Source organism: Thunnus albacares, chromosome 20, assembly GCF_914725855.1.
Source record: "Thunnus albacares chromosome 20, fThuAlb1.1, whole genome shotgun sequence".
In the NCBI taxonomy this organism is placed as follows: domain Eukaryota; kingdom Metazoa; phylum Chordata; class Actinopteri; order Scombriformes; family Scombridae; genus Thunnus; species Thunnus albacares.
Genome location: NC_058125.1, coordinates 5,231,792 through 5,252,472, shown reverse-complemented (window position 1 = coordinate 5,252,472; position 20,681 = coordinate 5,231,792). Strand labels below are relative to the sequence as shown.

The 20,681-nt window shown below is 41.5% G+C and overlaps 1 protein-coding gene across 4 annotated transcripts in view; it reads left to right on the top strand.

Annotated features, from left to right (window-relative positions):
* The window catches only part of spag9b (sperm associated antigen 9b), a 38,811-nt gene extending 18,355 nt beyond the window's left edge, over positions 1–20,456 (top strand). Inside the window, exons 5-31 of one of the 4 annotated variants that reach the window (XM_044338375.1) lie at positions 1,990–2,137; positions 3,723–3,800; positions 5,246–5,732; positions 5,875–5,968; positions 7,105–7,229; positions 7,753–7,810; positions 8,143–8,295; positions 8,423–8,480; positions 8,561–8,691; positions 8,844–8,900; positions 9,024–9,026; positions 10,059–10,238; positions 10,972–11,101; positions 11,201–11,290; positions 11,381–11,542; positions 11,709–11,880; positions 12,455–12,667; positions 12,749–12,905; positions 13,098–13,226; positions 13,319–13,399; positions 13,517–13,584; positions 13,683–13,831; positions 14,964–15,135; positions 15,221–15,334; positions 15,429–15,608; positions 17,171–17,302; positions 17,394–20,456. In XM_044338375.1, coding sequence (XP_044194310.1) covers positions 1,990–2,137; positions 3,723–3,800; positions 5,246–5,732; positions 5,875–5,968; positions 7,105–7,229; positions 7,753–7,810; positions 8,143–8,295; positions 8,423–8,480; positions 8,561–8,691; positions 8,844–8,900; positions 9,024–9,026; positions 10,059–10,238; positions 10,972–11,101; positions 11,201–11,290; positions 11,381–11,542; positions 11,709–11,880; positions 12,455–12,667; positions 12,749–12,905; positions 13,098–13,226; positions 13,319–13,399; positions 13,517–13,584; positions 13,683–13,831; positions 14,964–15,135; positions 15,221–15,334; positions 15,429–15,608; positions 17,171–17,302; positions 17,394–17,512 — 3,640 coding nt within the window. In that variant the 3' untranslated portion in view covers positions 17,513–20,456. The remainder of the gene's footprint in view (positions 1–1,989; positions 2,138–3,722; positions 3,801–5,245; positions 5,733–5,874; positions 5,969–7,104; positions 7,230–7,752; positions 7,811–8,142; positions 8,296–8,422; positions 8,481–8,560; positions 8,692–8,843; positions 8,901–9,023; positions 9,027–10,058; positions 10,239–10,971; positions 11,102–11,200; positions 11,291–11,380; positions 11,543–11,708; positions 11,881–12,454; positions 12,668–12,748; positions 12,906–13,097; positions 13,227–13,318; positions 13,400–13,516; positions 13,585–13,682; positions 13,832–14,963; positions 15,136–15,220; positions 15,335–15,428; positions 15,609–17,170; positions 17,303–17,393) is intronic. The other 3 variants (XM_044338376.1, XM_044338377.1, XM_044338378.1) reach the window with 3 other exon arrangements.
* Positions 20,457–20,681: the final 225 nt, after the last annotated feature.

The window sequence follows — 20,681 nt, the reverse complement described above, 5'->3', positions numbered from 1 at the left end:
TCAAGAGAGCGAGGAAGAAACGGCAGTCATATCTAGACTACATCACCTCAGATATTTCAGTGTCACCACAGTTTATAGTTTATGATCATTCTCATGCTCTACTCATCATTTTCAAGATGAGTAGTGGACTGATACTGAGCATGTGATTTTTTTTTTTTTTTTTTTTTTCCTCACTGCTCAGTTCAAATAACAAAAGGCAGCTTTGGTGACCATCAGTGGCCCGCATGTGACCTCTTCCACTCAATATGGTGGTGTGTCCATTGTTTTTGGGCCGCAGCTTTTCATCGCTGCCTGCCGGCTGCTCTTTTCACCGTGGCGGCCATTGTCCTGCTCCTACAGTACAATATGCTTTTTTATACCTAGTCACTGGAATGAGACGAGCTGCTGTTCCTGATCTGTTGCAGTAGCTCAGCACGAGGATTTTTTAATTTTATTTCAACAACCCTGCGTGTTCCTGTGTGTCAGTGTGATGTACTGGATATTGTTTATCAAAGTGATCACAGCTGATGTAGTGAAATGATGTTTAAAAGTTAAAATGTGTTCACATCCTGCAAAACAGAGGGCAAAGTGATTTTTATTACAACAACTTGAGATGTTTTATCCTCAGCTGACCTCCTCCTAACACACACATCACACAATAAATCTCCATCCCAGAGACAGATACAAATGGATTTGTGTTTATTGCCTGAGCTAATAGGTGGGAGGTAATGGAGTTTATGAGGCAACCAGATTTATTTCTCTTCCCACCACTTCAGCGCCAAACTGTCTCAAGGGAAGCCTTTGCCACAACACCTCTTTGTGGAGTTTAACTCAGTCCCCACATATCACAATTTGTTTGGCTTTGCTTTATTGATCTTGAACATCTCATTATACTGAACTGTCGCCACTGTACTGTGAAATACTCTGATTAAAATTCCGGCTGAAATAACAATCTGCCCGTATGAATTTGCAAAAGCAAATGAAATGTATAATCTGTTATGTAAGCGACTTCAGGCTCAGTGAGGTGCAGTAGCAAAAATGTCACCACTCCACACTAAAGCCTCATCTACCAAGTGTCTCTTTAGGAACCTCATCACAACATGGAGACAGAGGGCCAAAGCATTCAAACTAATAAGAAAATGTCCAAGCTGGTTGATATAGCGTGAAATATATACCATACCATGCACTCTTTATTGCTCAGTATAAATCACATGTTCTTGCACCATGCTGTTGTCTAGACTGCTTTCCTTGCATAAAGTCTCCTATACTACCAAAAGAATTCTTCACGTTGTTGAGCCACACCAGCGGTGAGGCTCTATAGATGGCAATGACGGTCGACTGGTTGGTCCACCATTTTTGTCCAGACTGAGATATCTCAACAACTATTGGATGGATTGCCATGAAATCGGGGGCAGATATTCATGGTACCCGGAGGATGAATCCGACTGACACCATGAAGTTTTGAATGAAATATGTTGACAACTATTGGATAGATTGCTATAAAATTTGGTCCAGACGTTCATGTTCCCTACAGGTTGAACTGTATTAACTTTGGTTATCTCCTGACTTTTTTTTAGCATCGACAGGTCAAAATTTAAATTCTCCCATTACTTTGGTTTATGACCAAGTACCTGCAAAAATCACATTCCCATCAGCCTCGACTGTGTTTAGTGCTAATTAGCAAATGTAAGAAATGCTAACACACTAAAATAAGAACATGGTAAACATGATGCCTGCTGGCTTGTTAGCATTAGCTTAAAGCACCATTGTGCTGAAGTACAGGTTATAGAGACATTAGTGAAGCTGTTGACTCATGTCTTGTTGGGACATTAGCATGTTGGTCAGCTGCTCTGTTGAGTGATGAGAATATAAACACTATTACCTTCCAATGTACTATAGCGTAACGGTAACTTGACTAATGAGTCGGTCTCTCAAACACTATTCCTTTCTTCGGAATTGCTCTTTCTCCTTTTGAGCCATTCTTCTTTCTGTTTGTCTATGTGTATCCAGGAAGGAGCGTCCCATATCCATGGGCATATTCCAGCTTCCTGGGACTGATGGAATGACCCCTGATGTCCAGAGGGAACCTGTGGACACCCCATCTGAACCCTGGAGATTCAACAACCTTAGCCATCCACGATCCAACACAAGCCTCAAGGTATGACACACACAAGTCCTGCTTTGAAGTATTGATTTGTTTTAAAAGAATCAGTAGCTATAAAGTGGAAAGTTACTGTCTGAAGTTGGCTGGTAGTGCTTCCCACGGATCAGAGCGGTGACATCATCTCCAATTCACTTAAAAGAGTGCGTGGAAAAAAATGCCAACACTCAATGCCAGCGAACACCAAAGAGTACATTTCTATTCAGAGAGAAAGGATTGTTCAGTGTGTCCAGAATTTTTAGCAGCTCGTGTGTGTGTGTGTGTGTGTGTGTGTGTGTGTGTGTGTGTGTAATGGGGTGGCTTGGAGCCCAGTAAGCGGAGGAAGTGGTACCATTCGGGGGCCTGCCTTTAACCTCCAGGGAGGGTGGAAAGGACAGAGTGTCTTCACATTGTTGCTGTTGGAAACCATGCTGCAAGCAAGGCTCCATCATGAATATTAATGAGCGCCTAATAAGTATTCATTTGCTGTAATTACACTAGTACAGGGTCAGACGGAAATCATAATTGATTTTAAGTAACCTATGTTTTTACTCAGGTTATGTGGACTTTTGTAAGATCGTGTGATGCAGTATATTTCCTTCACTCTGCTGTTTACCCGCAGTACAAGATACACAGGGCTGCCTTTGTGTTTTGTCCTCTGACTTGACATTTTCCAAAGATTTACAGCTAGTGATCCCTTCCCTCTCACCATGGGGAGAGGTGTGTGTGTGTGTGTGAATTTTTCGGAGGGTTAGGCGAGATCCTTTCATCAGCAGAGCGGCAGAGGAGTGAAACTCACCCCCCAGTTGGCTGCTCGGTGCTACTATAGCAACAATAGAGTGACATCAGCAGGCAGACAAGCGATGTGAAAGGGAATACTCCCATCAGTGCAGAAAGAGAGAGGTAGGTGAGTTTAGAGAAACGAACAGGGGACAAGAAAGGGAATACGTTTCAGAAAACAAACAGTATGGAGAACGTTTTCTTCTCTTTTTATTATCTCGTTCAGTGTGTGAACACTTTAAAGTCTCCTCTGTGTTTATTGAAATCTTTGTGTTTCAAGGTGACAGAGGGATCCGTACAGATGCATTGTTGTCCTACTCATTGATTTTTTTTTTTTTTTTTTCCATCAGCCACTGAGCTATTTATAGTACTGAAGCTGCTGGTATTACAGATCAAAACAATGCAGGGGTTGGAAAATCTACATGCCACACAAGGCGACTAAGAGCTGTTGAAACCTTAGTGTTTGATTAGCACTGCAGATGCCCGTACATTTTCATTCAATTACACAGACAGATCATGCCAACCAGGTCGCCTTCTGGACCACAGGAAGCCATAAATACTACTGTTCACTACTCGGTTCACTCCTAGAGTTCAGGCTTTTCCCACATTTGTTTTTACTTTCTTTTATTCAGATCAGTTCTAATGAGAAATTACAATTCCCTGTTTATTTTACAAGATCCTGCAACATCCATATTATAAGATACATTACATCTTACCTAATTTAGTGTCAGGTTAAGTTTCCTTTGTGTGGTATGACATCATTTTCTAATTGTTTGGATGAATGTTTAAAAAAAAAATGAGTAAAGCCTTTAATATCCCTCAGTTTGAGGAACACCCAATCAGAGTGGAAGGTGAAAGTTCGCAGGAGAATTTGCCCAAACAAGCGGCTGATCAGGACCAGGTAGACCTGCTCCTCATGGACAAACCCTAACCTCCGAGTCCAACAAACTAACCTAGTGTTGTGCTGTACGGTCTGTGGTAGTTGTGGTGCAGCAGACTGTGCTGTATGTGATGAAATACATGCTGCTAACATACTGGTAACGCCTGTTATCTCACTGAAAACTGCATGCTGCTGACCCGCCACCTCCACCATCTTCTAGAGCAACAGAACGACATGTTCTGACAGTCTGAGATGGTTCAGTGCTCAAAGCTTCACATAACTGTCAATGAGAGGAAAAAAGATATCAGGAGGATTCACATACATATCTTTATGGATATATTAACAGTTTTGATTGTTTCTGTATGTTTTATTGATTGGTGAAGATGAATCGGTGAAAGGTGGAGTGTCCTAGTCGCATGTTGTTTTGATTAGTGTATTTTTGTGTGTTGGGTTTAGCTGCATGGCAAGTTTGACACAGTTGGTGTTAACATCTATTTATTTATCCTAATTTCATTTAATAGATGAGGTATATGTAGATTAATGTAGTTTGACAAACAAATCTTCAAGGAATAGTTCGAAATTATTACTGTATTGTATTTATTGGGACCATTTACAGTGTTAAACATAAATGTTAACATTTGATGTATTGCACCAGAGTTAGCTTCAACTCATTTTCATCTGCAGTCCCTTATCATTAAAACATATAACAGTACAAAGCAAAAAACACACAGGACACATTATACAAAATACAAAGCTACACACATACACCCACGATGTCAACTAGAAATTAATCATGTAAGCTTGTCAAATTAAAATCTGATTATTAAATTACACTTACTGGCTTTTTCTTGCCCTGACTTATATGAGAAGATCAATACATACACGTCTCATACTTGTCTGTTAAATATGAAGTCGCCATCTTCTCTATTCACTGGGAGGTTGCCAGGCAACCAGGAGAGACCCCAAGAAGGGCTTAAAAATAATGGCAGGTAGTGGTAACGGTGCTTCATATGTAGCACACAGACATGAGAGCAGTAACAATCTTCTCATTCCCCAAAATGTCAAACTATTCCTTCAACTCAAAATACACTTACTAGCTTTTTCCTGAGCTTTCAACCACATTTCATGGTCTTCCTCAGTGGATGGAATTGTCATAATGTGTCCTAATGAATACCATATATGTACTATTAAAATGGATCTTGAGTTGAGTGGGTTTTTTTGTTGTTGTTGTTGTTTATTTTGTTTTCAAGACCAAGAATGAACTTTTGAAGTTTATTTTGTGAATGGAGTGATGTTTTTGATTTATTGTGTTTTGGCATATGCATCAATAAGCTGCACATTACCTGCTTTCACAGTTCATAATGTTCCATGAATAAATAAGTAATGTTACTTCATGAAGATCCTAGTTGTATCTTTTTGTTGTCCTTTTGTGCACCCTGACTTTATTTTCTGCTTCCTATCTTAAGGATGAACTGGCCAATTCGAACCGCAGAGGCTCCAAGTCCGGCACCCCATCCAACCAAGGAAGTGTCTCAAAAAATGGAGCTCCAGCATCTTCACAAGGCGGAGCATCCAAATCCAACACGCCTTCGTCCTCTCAGGGTGATGCCTCTAAATCAAACACCCCCACATCTGCACACAGCGGTAGCTCTCAGTCCGCCACGCCGCTGTCTCCTCACGACGGAGCGTCCGCCGGTATGAGTACCGTTTCCAGTCTGGGGGGCGGCTCCGCCTCTGCCGCACCCCTGTCTGCAGCCGCTTCAGACGTTGCCATGGAATCCGTGGACACACCCCTGAAGGATGAGGAAGGTTCAGACGGTCTCAACAAGAACCTGAACAGGAACAGCGGGAAGCCAGAGAGCAGTAAGAACATCTCGGCGGTGCAGGAAGGACAGCAGGGTCAGCTCAGACAGGAGGGTCAGGACTCTGCCACCACACCTGTCAAAGCCGACGGTCAGTACTGCAGTTAGAGCGCCGTCCATCATGTTAACGCCTACACATTACCAGTAGTGTATTTCATTGAATAATAGAAAGAATTCTGGTGTTTGTGTGTTAATTTGAAGACTAATATTTGTGTCTCTGCTGGTTGTACTAGATGGAACAGACAACCTGGAGAAGTCTGAGGTGCAGGCTATCATAGAGTCCACCCCTGAACTGGACATGGACCTCGATGGCTGCAGAGCCACAAGGTACAGGACTTATTCAGGGCTGCAACCAATGATTATCTTTATCAACGGTCAATTGGCTAATCATTTGATTATTTATTATTTTTTACATGAACCGAGTTATTGTTTGCTCTATACACTGTCAGATATACTGTCAAAATATTGGAAAATGCCTGTTTCAATTGAGTAAAGCTCAAGGTGATGTCTTCACATGTTTTCTAACCAACAGTACAAAACCAAAGATACTCAACTGACTATCATAAATGACAAAGAAAAGCTGCAAAGTCTTACAATTGTAAAGCTAGAGGAAGGGAATTTTTGGTATTTTTGCTTGAAAATGCTTTGAAAATGACTTTAATGGTTAATCAATTGTGAGAAAATGTGAAATAGGCTGCATTATTCTAGGTTTCAACAAATCCAATGAAAAGACAACGATGTGTTAGTTTGTCTCTCTATACTTTCTGACTTCCTCACACAATATGTTGTATTCAGCCCCATGTCCATTTTTTCTTATAAAACATTTAAATCTCAAAAAAGCAGCATATAAATATATATAGGAAGATTGTGTAACACAATCAAAAGCTCCAGAACAAATACTAAATGGACCTTGTGGTGTGTTTTTTATATCAACAACTGCTGATCAAGAATGAACTTAAATATATAGTTTTATTTTTTTAAAGGTTCAGTATTTCCCTAAAACAGCAGGAACTGTAGTTTCTAGCAAACGGAGGAAATGGAGCGTATGTTTGGAACTATTTTCAGTTGCTGATTGATTCAAATGTGATGTGTGTGGGATTGAGTCAAAATAAACTACATTGTTTGTGTTCATGGTGATGAAGGAACATGTCAGCGTGTCAGTGTGACTCATTGATGTGTTTTTAAATTTTTTTTTTGCACAACAATGGAGCTCAATGGCACAAAAAGAATAAGATGTCAGATCATACTTGTCAGTACTGTAACTTTATCCTGTAAGTTTGACTTCTCTAGTGTCCACATCACAACTCCTTATAATTTTCTGTTCATTCTGTTTTTCTTTTGGTGACCAAAAATGTCATACATTGTGTTAAAATTCCAGTTTGTTGTCTAAACCTGAATAGTTTACATGTATTTTGAGGCTGATGTTTAGTAAAATGATCGTCCTCTCTCATCTGTCCATCCAGCACACCAGCTAAAGGCGGCATAGAGAATCTAGCATTCGACCGTAACACTGAGTCTCTGTTTGAAGAGCTGTCGTCTGCAGGAAACGACCTCATAGGAGACGTAGACGAAGGAGCAGACCTGCTGGGTAAGAAGCCTCACTCTCTTATAACTCAGTCTAATGATTTGCTCACAGTCTCTACTTTTACAAACTATCTTCTCCCTCCTCTCGTATTCTCTGAATTGTCTTTTTTTTCCGGCTGTCGGGCTTTATCGTCCTTACAGACGAGTTTTCTGGTGTGTATCAATAAACTTAACCAGCTCCTTATTCTCGTGGTTTGTTTCCCTGATTCTCAGTTTCAGCTCCTTCTGTGGTTTTCATGTGGTTGCACTAGAGCAGATTAGACTGGTGGTTCTGTGCTGTGAGACTGGATTAAGCTTACAGGAATGTTAATTAATCTGTTACTTCTCTCTGATCTGCATCATCTCTTGCATGACACTCAGACTACAACTTTTTAGGTAAGACGGAGGGAACAATATGTTAGTGTGTAGGATAGGAGTAGGGAACACTTCTTTATTCACACAATGTTTTAATTAATATTTATATTTTTTTCTTCTTCACGATGGAGCACATGAATAGATATGTTCATTTTGTTGATTTTTTTTTTCAGGTATGGGACGTGAAGTCGAACATCTTATCCAAGAGAACTCCCAGCTGATGGAGACCAAGTTAGTACTCTTAATAACACTCCTAAGCCATCTGTCCTTCATGAGTATGAATACCAGATTCAGAACTATCACCCTGACATGAAATCAGTTTACAGTTTTAAATGATGTACATATGCATAGTTTGGATAGATATACAGCTAAAATCCATTTCCAAGAGGTATTGCCTTTCTTTTATCTACAAGCTTTTATCACTTTATTCTTAAGATTGATATTGATAATGAGCCAAAATGAGAACATTTAAGAGTTCATAAAAACAAACAGCACAGTGCTGCCACCTTCTGTTTATCGTGCATGTCACATGTATGTTTACAGACGTGTGTATTTGTTCTCAGAAACGCTTTGAACGTGGTGAAGAACGACCTGATTGCACAGCTGGATGAGCTGTCCTGTGAGAAGGAGGTCCTGCGAGGAGAGCTGGACGCCGTCACTCAGGCCAAGAACAAACTGGAGGAGAAGAACAAAGAATTAGAAGAGGAACTCAAGAAGTGAGTTGTTTTGGACTTTGATCATGCAAATCTGACTGCTCAACAGTTCATACATTGGATTATAGGGTTATACTGTACACACATGGATGTTGAAGACTTGTAACGTGACCTGCGTACTGTCTTGCAGGATTCGAGCGGAGCTTGAGGACGGCAAACAGAAGACAAAGATTGAGAATGAGGACGACGTGAGTCCTTCGTATTTGTTGTGTCCGCTTTTGCGATACTGTGTGTTTTCAGTGATCTCATGCTGGTATTGTGCCCGCAGAGCGACGTGCCCACAGCACAGAGGAAGCGCTTCACCAGGGTGGAGATGGCCAGAGTCCTGATGGAGAGGAACCAGTATAAAGAGAGGCTAATGGAGCTGCAGGAGGCCGTCAGATGGACGGAGATGATCCGGTAAGAGAGGAGGAAGAAATGTGAAGTGTAATCATGAGAGAGCTCATATGTTGACCTAAGACACACACACACACAGACAAATCAGACACAAAGTGAGATTAACACCCCTTCTAAACATATTTGATTTAATCTGAGTGATTTTCTTCTCTCAGGGCTTCAAAGGAGAACCCAGCTCTTCCAGAGAAGAAGAAGTCCAGCCTCTGGCAGTTGTAAGCTCCTCTTTTCATTTCATTCTATCTCTTAAACATCAACCACTGTGCGATTTACTGTGTTATTTATATTCTTCATTTTGCTTTTCTTTTGTATTTCATGTGTATGGTTGTTTTCTCCAGGATGTAGGTAAATCTCTGACATGTAACTGTGCCTAAGTTGACTGGCTTCTGGTGTTTCGACAATAAACTCTTAACAGAGGAGAGACAATAAAACTAGTAAACGTTAAAGAAAGCCGTAAACAATCAAGCATGACAGAAACTCAGCATGATCACGATAACTTTAACACACTTGCGTCTGCTCGCATAGGAATGAAATGTCATGTGACTGAAGCTCTCCTTTGTTGAGTTTTAGCAGGAATGAGTTTGGTTTGGTTTTGAAGGTGGACGTCATGTGGGGCAGGTTTGTGGCAGAGGGACTTGGGACAGCTGTGCGTATACCAGAAGCAAAAATCTGATGAATGTGTCATCTCTCCTGCCCTGTTTTTGTGTGTCCCTCTATATTCTGCCTGATGTTGTGATGTCTGTGTGCAGGAGGTGTGTTGAGGGGGTTGCTATGGAGATGGGAGGGAAGGAGGGAATATGGGAAGAGTCTGTTGGTCAAAATGAAGCAAAAATGCTCCTAAATTTACACTTAAGACAGCTTATTTATTATATATAAATTACAGATGTTCAGTTTATGCTGTTAGATATTTAATAGAAAGCTACATATAGACTCAGATGTAATAAATAATTTGTGGTCTTACTGTAGAGTTAGATGGAATTGAAATGTGTTTCTGTCCAGGCCTGTTTTGCTTTGTGTTGTTGACTAACGTCCTAGTCGGTGCCCACTATTAACCCTGCGCTCCCTGCTCTCCGGCATTCTGAGTGGACAGCTGCTCCGATGCTCTGCTCCTGTATTTGGGAGATAGGACATTTAGTTTATGACATGTTAATGGGAATATGCACATCAGTGTGACTGCTACCTGTATGAAAGTTGGCATGGTTTGTTGGCATGGGATGGGAAAGGATCTTTTTTTTTTTTTTGGCGGACTTACCCTTAAATGTTGAACCCTACCTCTGCCGCTGGAGCTACCGCTTGTGTCCACCCCTCTATATGTTTGTCTGTGTGCTCTTTCTCTTTTTTTCCGTCCCACTTCCCCGCCCTTACACCTCCAGTTTCAGCCGTTTATTCAGCTCGTCGGGAGGGACGGCCAAGAAGCCGGCGGCGGAGGCCCCCGTGAACGTCAAGTACAATGCACCCACCTCTCAGATCCAGCCGTCCGTCAAGAAGAGGAGCAGCGCCCTGCAGCAGCTGCCCAGCGACAAGAGCAAAGCCTTTGATTTCCTCAATGAGGAGTAAGTCAGTGATGCTGTTAGAAAAGGCCTGTAGTAGACATGTCAGCATTTTAGTGTCACAAAGTCAAAAGCAGTTAAAACAGGTGTGCTGAGCTTGTGTCCTTGTAGCATTTCACCATGAAAAAACTGAGTGAAACAAGTGTAACATAGCAACCACACAGTAACTATCACTATAATAATATGCTACAAAACGCCTCTTTCTTTTACCATGCTCTTATCCCATTTCTATGTTTGTTCCTATTTATATACGATATGATACATGAGCTTCAGTTACAGTCTTGATTAATAACACTCATGAATAATTATAAGAAGCAGCAAAGTGTTACATGACTTGCTGTCAGTCACAGGTATTTGTTTTCCCCGCATGGGTCCATCTAATGCTGATGACGCAGGATGACATCACCTGACATCATCATCAAGTATCCAATGAATGATGTACCTGTTAGTCTACATCTTCATGTTTACACCTTTTGAATTATTTTTATAATATAAAAACCACCTTTAGTAACTTATTCCCAGCGGTGAGGCAACATGTTGAATTGAAATGACTTGCAGGAATGTTTAGAACATGTGAAGTACCTGCTAATGATCCACAAACACCTGAACTGTCATTTTTAATGCAATTTTCAACAAACTGCTCTCAGTAACTGTCCATGTTTCATTCATATTTGGGGGAAACCTATCTACCGTAGAAAAGACATCTTTGTTAGTGAGCTATTTTTGTGTCCGGCAGAGCTGCGGCTGATAGCGCGGTATCCAGGCGAGAACAGAAGAGGGCACAGTACGAGCAGGTCAAAGCCCACGTCCAGAAGGAGGACGGCAGAGTGCAAGCATACGGCTGGAGTCTGCCTAAGAAGTACAAAGTAAGTAGACGAGTAGCTCTGCCTCTTGAGATGATGGTAGAAGTCCTGTGATGTCAGCTTAAAACAGAAACAAGCTGTGAAACTTTTTTTATTTTTCAGGCTAATGGTGGTCAGGCAGAAGGTAAGCTGAAGAACCTACCAGTTCCCGTCTTCCTGAGACCACTGGACGAGAAAGATGCTTCTATGAAGGTATTTTCTTCCAGCTTTCGTGTGTTTTGTGCAAATAGTGTGATATCTCATTGTATTTGCCTGCTGTAACCGTGCGTGTCCATGCTTCAGCTGTGGTGTGCTGCCGGCGTGAACCTGTCTGGAGGTAAAACCAGAGACGGAGGTTCCATCGTGGGAGCCAGTGTGTTTTACAGTGATGTGTCTGGACCAGAGAGCCCTAGAAAGAAAATAGGATCTCAGAGCAGCCTGGATAAACTGGATCAAGAACTCAAGGTCAGATTCTACTTTCTCAATGCAATTTTTATCAACATAGTATCATAAATAATCATATAAATAATTCAAATCAAACTTCAATCATCCTGGTATATTGAGAGTAGATAGAAAAATGCACAATGTTTGATGGTAACATCTCCCTGTCTTCTATCATGTGTCTCTGCAGGACCAGCAGAAGGAGCTGCGGCAGCAGGAAGAGATGTCGTCGTTGGTGTGGATTTGCACCAGCACCGAGTCCACCACTAAAGCTGTGGTCATTGATGCCAACCAGCCTGGAAACATACTGGAGGGCTTCTTTGTGTGTAACTCCCACGTCCTCTGCATCGCCAGCGTACCAGGTCAGCTGATGAACATGGATATGTGTGTCTGATTGTCGCTGTAACTCAACATTTTTCTTTACAGCAGAGAAAAGAGATACTTCTATAGTTAAATATCTACTGAAGATGACACAAGACATTGTTAAAGAACCAACTAAACACATATTCAGTTCCTTCACTGATGGATTAACAGGTTGATGCAGATCTGCGTTACAAGCTGTGTACAAACACATTTATATGTACAAATAATGTTTACTTTTTACACAATCAGGTTAGGAAATCTAGAAAGTCAGATGGATAATATGTGCAGAAAGATGCACAGTGATTGTACTGGATGTTTACTGTTCTCCATCGTGTTGTATAGTTTGCAGGTGGAGGTAAACATACAGTATTGCCTGGAGAAATCAGTCATATTGTGTTTGATCACTGATCAGAGTCACCGTGAAATCTCAGACACCACTGAGCATCTTTCCCGTTCAGGTCCGGAGGGGACAACTGCAGTTTTCCTGATTGCCTCCCAGAGGAATTGTATGAATTTCAAGGGACAGAATGTTTCCCAGTTCATGTTCATATTCGTATGTATTTTGTTATTCAGGTGCCAGAGAGACAGACTATCCAGCTGGTGAAGAAGTGTCTCTGAACTCCGAGGCGGGACCCGTTGGAGACGGCAGCTCGTCAGCCACCAACAGCAGCTCAGCAGGCGGCGACAGCGTGCTGGGAGGCATCACCGTGGTGGGCTGTGCAGCTGAAGGAGCAGCAGCTATTCCTCAGACAGCAGACAGTTCAGGAGACACAGACGGAGAAGCGGGTAAGAGTAACAAAATAAACCACAAGCGTTAACCTGCCGCACATGTATGAGGTGTTCACTGACAAACCGTCCTCTTTACAGAATCCAGAGCAGCAGAGGAAGCCACAGAGGCCACGGAGGCCAGCGCAGGGCCCGCTGACCAGAGAGAGAGCCTGAGGGGAGTCTACACCGAACACGTCTTCACCGATCCACTGGGAGCTCAGCAGACAGCAGAGACTCCAGCCAACTACTCTCAGAGGTAACATCAGGAGGATCATTGTACATACAATTCAGTTTGTCCAATAAAGCTGCCAGTTTTATTAGTACGGCCATAAACAAACCACCGAGTAACAACATCAAATCACTGTAAAACCATTTACTGTTCGTTGATGAAACCTGAAGCTGTCTCACTACATGGCTGCTGTGTCTCGCTGTCGTCTCTGACCGTCAGGGAGAGTGATCTGGTGAAAGACGGCGTGAGTTCGAACCCCGCTGCAGAGGAGCAGGACCTGATGAGAGAGGAAGCTCAGAAGATGAGCAGCGTCCTGCCCACTATGTGGCTGGGAGCACAGAATGGATAGTGAGATTTACATTTCTATATATATATTTATTTTCACCACATTTCTGTATGCGACCAGACTTTAAGAATTCTAATGATTGTAATTTCTGCAGCGTGTACGTCCACTCGTCTGTGGCTCAGTGGAAGAAGTGTCTCCATTCTATAAAGCTGAAGGACTCCGTGCTCGGCATAGTGTGAGTTCATTTTAGATAATTGACAGCTGCATGAATTCATCGCAACCTTTTCTTATCCCGCTCCTATTTTTAAAGTCTTATCTGGCCTGTGAGAATTTAGCTGTTTCTCTCCCACAGTCATGTGAAAGGGCGCGTACTGGTCGGTCTCTCTGATGGCACATTAGCCATTTTCCACCGAGGAGCAGGTGAGCAAACACCAGCTTCACAAGCTCCTCTTTTAAAATAAGCCAGTTATTTATCTGTTAATATGACCTTATATCTTGACTTCCTCTGTTTGCGTCAGATGGACAGTGGGATCTGACCAACTACCATCTGTTGGACTTGGGGAGACCTCACCACTCTATCCGCTGCATGACTGTGGTGCACGACAAGGTGTGGTGCGGCTACAGGAACAAGATTTATGTGGTGCAGCCCAAAGCCATGAAGATAGAGGTATAGTCATCTTCCTCCCCCACACACACGTTTTTATGCAAATTCACTCATTATAAAGTTTTGTTTGAGACAGAAGAGGATTTTTCTTTTTCACACAGGAATTCTGCAATACACCATGAATACATGCATTTGTTCAATAAATTATAATGGAGGCCTTTGATGGTCCTACAGCAGATTCGATGCATTTTAATGGACCCAAGGAATAAAGTTTCAGACACAGTTGTCTCCAAAAATACAACTATAGAGTTCTGATTTCACCAGTGAATCACTAGGGATGGGTATCATTAGGATTTTATCAGTATCAATACTCTTAATCGCTCTGGTGCTGTTTTTAGAAGTCACTAGAAGTTTAAAAAGAATGTAGAACACAATGTAGAAATCATCACTATCACTCATTGATGCTGCCCTCTGTCATCCTAATTAACTGCTGGCCAGATGAGGCTTTTAGAGGGAGGAGCAGCTGGTGGGGGGGGGGGGGGGGACCGCCGTCTCAGCCTACAGGAATTTGCTAAATGTTAAGATACATGGTTAATTAAGCTTTCATTCTAGCTTGTTCATAACAATTTGATATTAGCCTAAATATGCTATTGGCTGTGAAACTGCAGGCATAACAGTTGAAAAAGTCGTTTTTATGCAAAGTTATGTTTGTTGTGGTGTTTTGATAAATTATTCTTATTGGCTTTTTACTGGCAAGAGTTTGGTGCCTGATCTGTGAGTGTGTGTATGTGTGTTACATTCAAACCATTTTGCAATCTCCCTAGTTTCTTCAAGTGCCGATAAAAGAACTGACCTTAAAAACGCTCTTCTTACTTCTTCTCTTCTTAATCACTCCGCGCAATCACATGATTATTAATGTTTAATACACAGAAACACAAAATACAAACATTGTGATGACGGAGTACTCAGAATCCGGAAATCTACTATACAGATGCATCTATGTGTTGTAAATACAGTTAATATTCCATCTCTGTAGCCTCTGACAGGAAGTGACAGTCAACATTCAGTCTCATGTTACTGCAGTGAAGACATTTTGAAGCCATATGTTCTTCCCTCTTCAGATACAATTAATAAAATAAGAACAATACACAGTATGACCAACTTTTCATAAAACCCCTCTTGTCTCCCTCTGCAGAAGTCTTTTGACGCCCACCCTCGTAAGGATAGCCAGGTGCGTCAGCTGGCCTGGGACGGTGACGGCATCTGGGTGTCCATCAGGCTGGACTCTACTCTCAGGCTGTTCCACGCTCACACCTTCCAACACCTCCAGGACGTCGACATCGAGCCCTACGTCAGCAAGATGCTGGGTCAGTCCTCCCTCTCTGAAACCAAATATCTATCCTCCGTTAAACACATCAGTATGAACTTAGACCGTTTATACCTTTCTCTCAGGTACGGGGAAACTGGGCTTCTCCTTTGTGAGGATCACAGCTCTCATGGTGTCATGTAATCGTCTGTGGATCGGCACCGGCAATGGAGTCATCATCTCCATCCCTCTGACAGAGTGTGAGTTAAAGATTTAACTTAATTTCTTTTTTTTAATGCTCAGTCAACACTTAATGTTTCAGGTAATAACGCAGGTGTAACTTCCTGTTTTTAGCAGCCAACAAGGTACCCAAAGCAGCAGGTAACCAACCAGGAAGTGTGGTTCGTGTCTATGGAGACGACAGCGGTGACAAAGTGACAGCCGGGACGTTTGTTCCATACTGCTCCATGGCTCACGCTCAGCTCTGTTTCCATGGACACAGGGATGCTGTCAAATTCTTCACCGCCGTCCCAGGTAAACACAAACATTACCTTAGCTCACCCTAACGTACTGCATCTTACTAAACTCAGAAATCAAAGCCAATTAAAAAGCAAAAGTTGTTTTATTAAGTAAATTTATCTTTTTACTCTGAAACTTGTGAATCTCTCAACTTTTTAGTTAAGTACTGTGTCCGTACAGTGATGAGGATGATTCCCTTGTAATAACATCAGTGGGCCTTTATGTGTATATAGTGAAATACTGTATCAGCCTGAATGTAAAACCACCCCTACTTGTTTTTGGAAAAAGAGGATGAGGAAGACTTTATCACATTAGTCCTGTTTGGGAAGAGATACTGGTAGTCCAAGGAGACAGCTGGGTTCCCACAGGTCCTCGAAATCCTTCAAAGAGAAGTGTGAATTTGAGAAAAAGTTTCTGAAAGTTGAACTAAAGAGACATGGGTCATTGAAAGTGCTTCATATATTTTGTGCAAGAATAGAATATAGTTTTGCTGTGCAGTCTTAGAGAAGGCAAGAGACCACGTAGTCTGTGAGCTGCTAGTTCTCATTATAAAAATTCTGTGTTGTAACAGTAATTAACCTTTATCTGTGTCTCAAACTATGCCATATTGGGTCCTTTTAATTTGAGGAAATTGGGCCTTTTCTGTTGTAAAAGTGAAACATGAAATACATGAAAAGTGGGGAACACATGTCCACATTTTTGAGGTCATGTGACCTGATATGACCGCCCCCACCACAGTTATCAGATTAAAAAGTCCATCTTTGTCACACACATCTTTGTTCTGTTCAGCGTTAACTAGCTTACAGCTAATTCAACTAGCTTACTTTGTGTTGCAGCAGCAGCTTCATGTTTCTGTGGTGAAAACTGTCAAGAACTCTGATGCTGTTTTATCAGTAACAATGATACATGATATGATAAATAATCACTAAACCAGCTGATTGCTGCTTTGTTGGTCTGGAATCTGATTTACCAACATGAATTCAATCAAATGTATCCAGATGTGATATATTTTATAAACAATATAACTTAAATGAAATATAAAATCAGCTTGTTACACTATAATAAGCCCAGGTCATGAGAAACTAGACTGACCCTAATGACTTTTCACTGTGTTTTATATTAGAGCAACTTCTCTTATCATATTGTTATGAACACATGATAAAACACAAACACACTGTGAGCAGTCACCATAACTGCTAATTAGCACAGCTGTATAAAAAAACACTGGATGTTTGTCACTGATGTAGAAGAAAGTCTTTCATTTTCTACTTTTCTTCACACTGAAGCTGCTCACATATTTGCTAAAAAAGGAGGCGCAATGTAATCACAAGCAGCAAAAGTCAACCTACACAACAGCACACATCCCTTCTTTCCCATGTAGTCAGGAGGTTCAAATACAAACCAGAGTCTGTAGGAGCAAGTGTTACACCGGCGCCCTCTGCATTCAAACACAGTTTTAATGAGAAAGTATCTGGTATTCAGGCAGATATGTAAATAATTTTCTGAGCTTGCTGCAGCAGCTTCAGCGCGCTGGACGTGTTTGGTGTTATTCACAGTTTGTGTCTCTGTGCTTTCAGGTCACTCAGTTCCTTCTGCGGCGGGTGCAGGAGAGGCAGCGGGCGAGAAGGCGGCAGACGCCACATCTCAGGAAGGAAGCAAGTCCATGTTGGTGATGAGCGGAGGAGAAGGCTACATCGACTTCAGGATGGGTGAGTTCATTACACGAGAAGGATATAAACAATCACTGTCACGGCTACGGTAGCTGCAGAGGAGAACACGATGTTGTCCGTATGTGTCCAGGTGACGAGGACGGCGAGGCGGAGGAGGGCGAGGAACCCTCCATGAAACTGCAGACCCCCCTGGCTAAAGCCGAGCGCAGCCACCTCATCGTCTGGCAGGTCCTGGCCAACGAGGACTGAACTCTGACCTCTGACCCCCCCCCTCCCTGAGGCCTGATTTGCCTTCCTCTCAAACCCGCCGGCCTGCAGGAGGAGTTCAGGAGGACGACTCCCCTCAGCAGGCGCGAGTTTAATCAGCACTTTCTGTTTTTTTTTTTTTTCTTCCTCAAAGCTGAACAATAAGAATGAAACAAGCAGAAGCTGCTCCCTGCAGGGAGAAGGAGCAGCACAAACACACAACTGCATGTTTATCGTTTTATTACTCGTTCTTTTCCTATTTTTTGTTTTATTGTTTTTCATGTTTATTTTAAGGATTTTGAATTCCAATCAGTTATAATGCCTCTTGCTCTTCTTTTAATATTATTTGAGTACAAAACCTTTTACTTTTTCGTTTGTTTAATTTGCATTTGCATCCTGACAATTGGAGGCTCCCTCCCTACAGTCCAGCCACCGTCTCCTGACGCTGGACTGAGAGCATAAATCAGTCGTTTGAAAGACAAATGATTGGTTGAATGCAAGCCATATCACCTGTGTGTTTCCCCCCAGTTACCCTTAAATAACATAACATTCGGGCAATAATGCACAGGAGCCGATCTGAAGAGGTTTGTGATGACAGATACTGTTTCATGTTGATTTTTAATTTTTTTTTTTTTTTTTTTTCATCTGAGAACTTGGCTTCTGATTGTATGCAAGACAAGAAATTGAATCGATGTCAGACGTCTCTGGGTCAGGGTTTATTCAAGGCAAATGCAATACATCACAGATTCATCTGTCATGTGTGTGAGAGCAGAGGATGGCCCTGAGTTAACAAAATATTCAACACAGAATAAAGCTAGCCCCAGTTTGTGACTCTCATGTGTTACAATTACATTCAAATCACAGAGCTACGCATTTCTGGAAAATAAATAACTGCTGATGTTTGCTTAATAACACTAATCACTGTGTTGAAGATATTTTCATAATCCTGAAAGACTCTTCTAACCATCTGGATGAAGAAATAGTCGATTAAATAGATAAAAAGATTGCATCTCCATTTCCTGATCTTAACAAAGATGTTAGCTGTAAATGACACATCATCTTTCTGAATTTGCACAATCAGAACCTGAACCAAAATAGGAGAAAATATTTAATATTTTTACACAAAAATGACATGTTAATATTTGCTTGTTTAAAAAAAAAAAAGAGTAAGGATGTGATACTATGTGATTTCTGGCTACCTGGATTAAGAAATACATTTAAAATTGGAAAAACAGACTAAAAATCTTTTCTTTTTTTATATCTTTTCATTCAGATGGTTAAAACAGTTCTTTGAGGATTCTGAAAATACCTTCAGTGTTTTTCAAAGATGGCAGGTATTCATTTTTCAGACAATCTGATGCTTGGCACTGTGACAAACTGGGGCTGTATTAAAGGTAGCAGTTACCTTCTTGAACTCAGCGACACTTCCATTGACAAAATTATGAAATGAGAATGTATCCACCACTACATACTGTAAATCCTTTAAGTTTGGTTGCAATGCTGACACATTCATAGACCGTGTATTTAATCCAACGTCTCTCAGTCTCCACCAGCTCCAGCTAGTAGACACTTCAGAAATATTGATATGAATATTGACAGCTGCCTTAGGTATCACGGTTTGAAAAGGACTTAAAGGCTTTTCAAGTGTGACAAAGTATTTATTTTTTCTTGAAAGAATGTTAACGTTTGCTACCAAAGGTTAAAAGATTTTAAAGACGGATAGTTGGCCGCATGCTGAAACATTACGTGTGTCATCTGAACGCGGCACCTTTCAGCAGCGTGTTTGCCTCCATATAGATAACATGCGAGCTTTTTGTAACAGAACTCCTGGAGTGTAGATAAGATATATTTTTAGACTTTTGATGCTGAATATTTTCCGGGTGTGAGAGAAGAGAACACGCGTGACCTGCTACTTACGAGAGGTTTAAAACAAGCGGCCGCACCGACGATTACGTAACCCCCTCCCCACCCACCCACCCACCCAGTCTCTAATCCTTATCTTGACATTTCGAGGTCCGAACTCGAACATTCACACCACCGCTCTGCCCCCCCCCGTTTTCTACAAGACAATGTTGATTATCTGACGTTCTCAGCAATATCCCCTACTGATCGCAAAACATCTTTCAGAAAAAAATGTTTTAAATCTATTTTTATGACCTTTTTTGGGTTTTTTTTTTTAATGTCTGTCTTTTAGACTGATGGCAGCCAAACATCTAGTACACAAGATATGTAATATGAGATACAGTATATCTCTGGCCTCTGTGTACCAGTAGACTGCACTGGTATGTTTTGTGTTCTGTGCTCTTTGTATCAGACGAGGCTCGTCCTCATCATGAGAGTGTGTGTGTGTGTGTGTGTGTGTGTGTGTGTCTTCTCTCCAAGAGAGGAGAGAAATGTTATTGCAGTTTAGCCATTTCAGTATTTATTTCAATGATTGAGCCTTTGCAATTCAGAATGTATCTTTGTACATTGAATATGAATATATATGATTATATATGTATGAAACATGAAAATGGCTTGGGTTTATTGTTGCTATTGCAATGATATGAATTTCTTTTGTAGGGGGTGACTTTACTCAGCTATGCACTATGTCTCTGGAGGGAGAGGAGAGCGAGCGAGGCCTGTTTTTTTTTTTTTTTTTTTTTTTTTTTAAAAGTCGAGACACTGACACAATCAGTTTTCATCTCCACTGCAGGGGGAGGGGAGGGGGAGTTTTAAAGTGAACTTCATCCCACCACAGCACGATACAGGAAACTTTTCTCTGGAAGTCTCGCCCTCCTCCACAGGTCTGTGTCATCGCTCTCATCTGCATAATGCTTGTCATTAGCTTGGCAGGGACTCCCTCTGCTCCAAGTCAGCAGTACACACACACCATCTTGTACTCCTACAGCGTCTCTAGCCTTACTTATTTTTAACAATCAATTAAAGCAGATTTTGTGGGCAACAACGTGTCTGCTCGCTGTGTCGTTTTTCCCCACATCAGAGATGAGTCACAGCACGTCTTTACCTGTGTGCTGCAGCACTGCAAGGTCAAAGTCAAGGAGGGTAAAACCAACATGATCTGTTACTCACCAGAGGTGTGTTTCAAAAAGCAAGATTACCAGTTAAACCAGGCTTACTTTAATAACCAGGTTTTAATTATTCTTTTTTTTTTAAAGTTACCATGGTAACT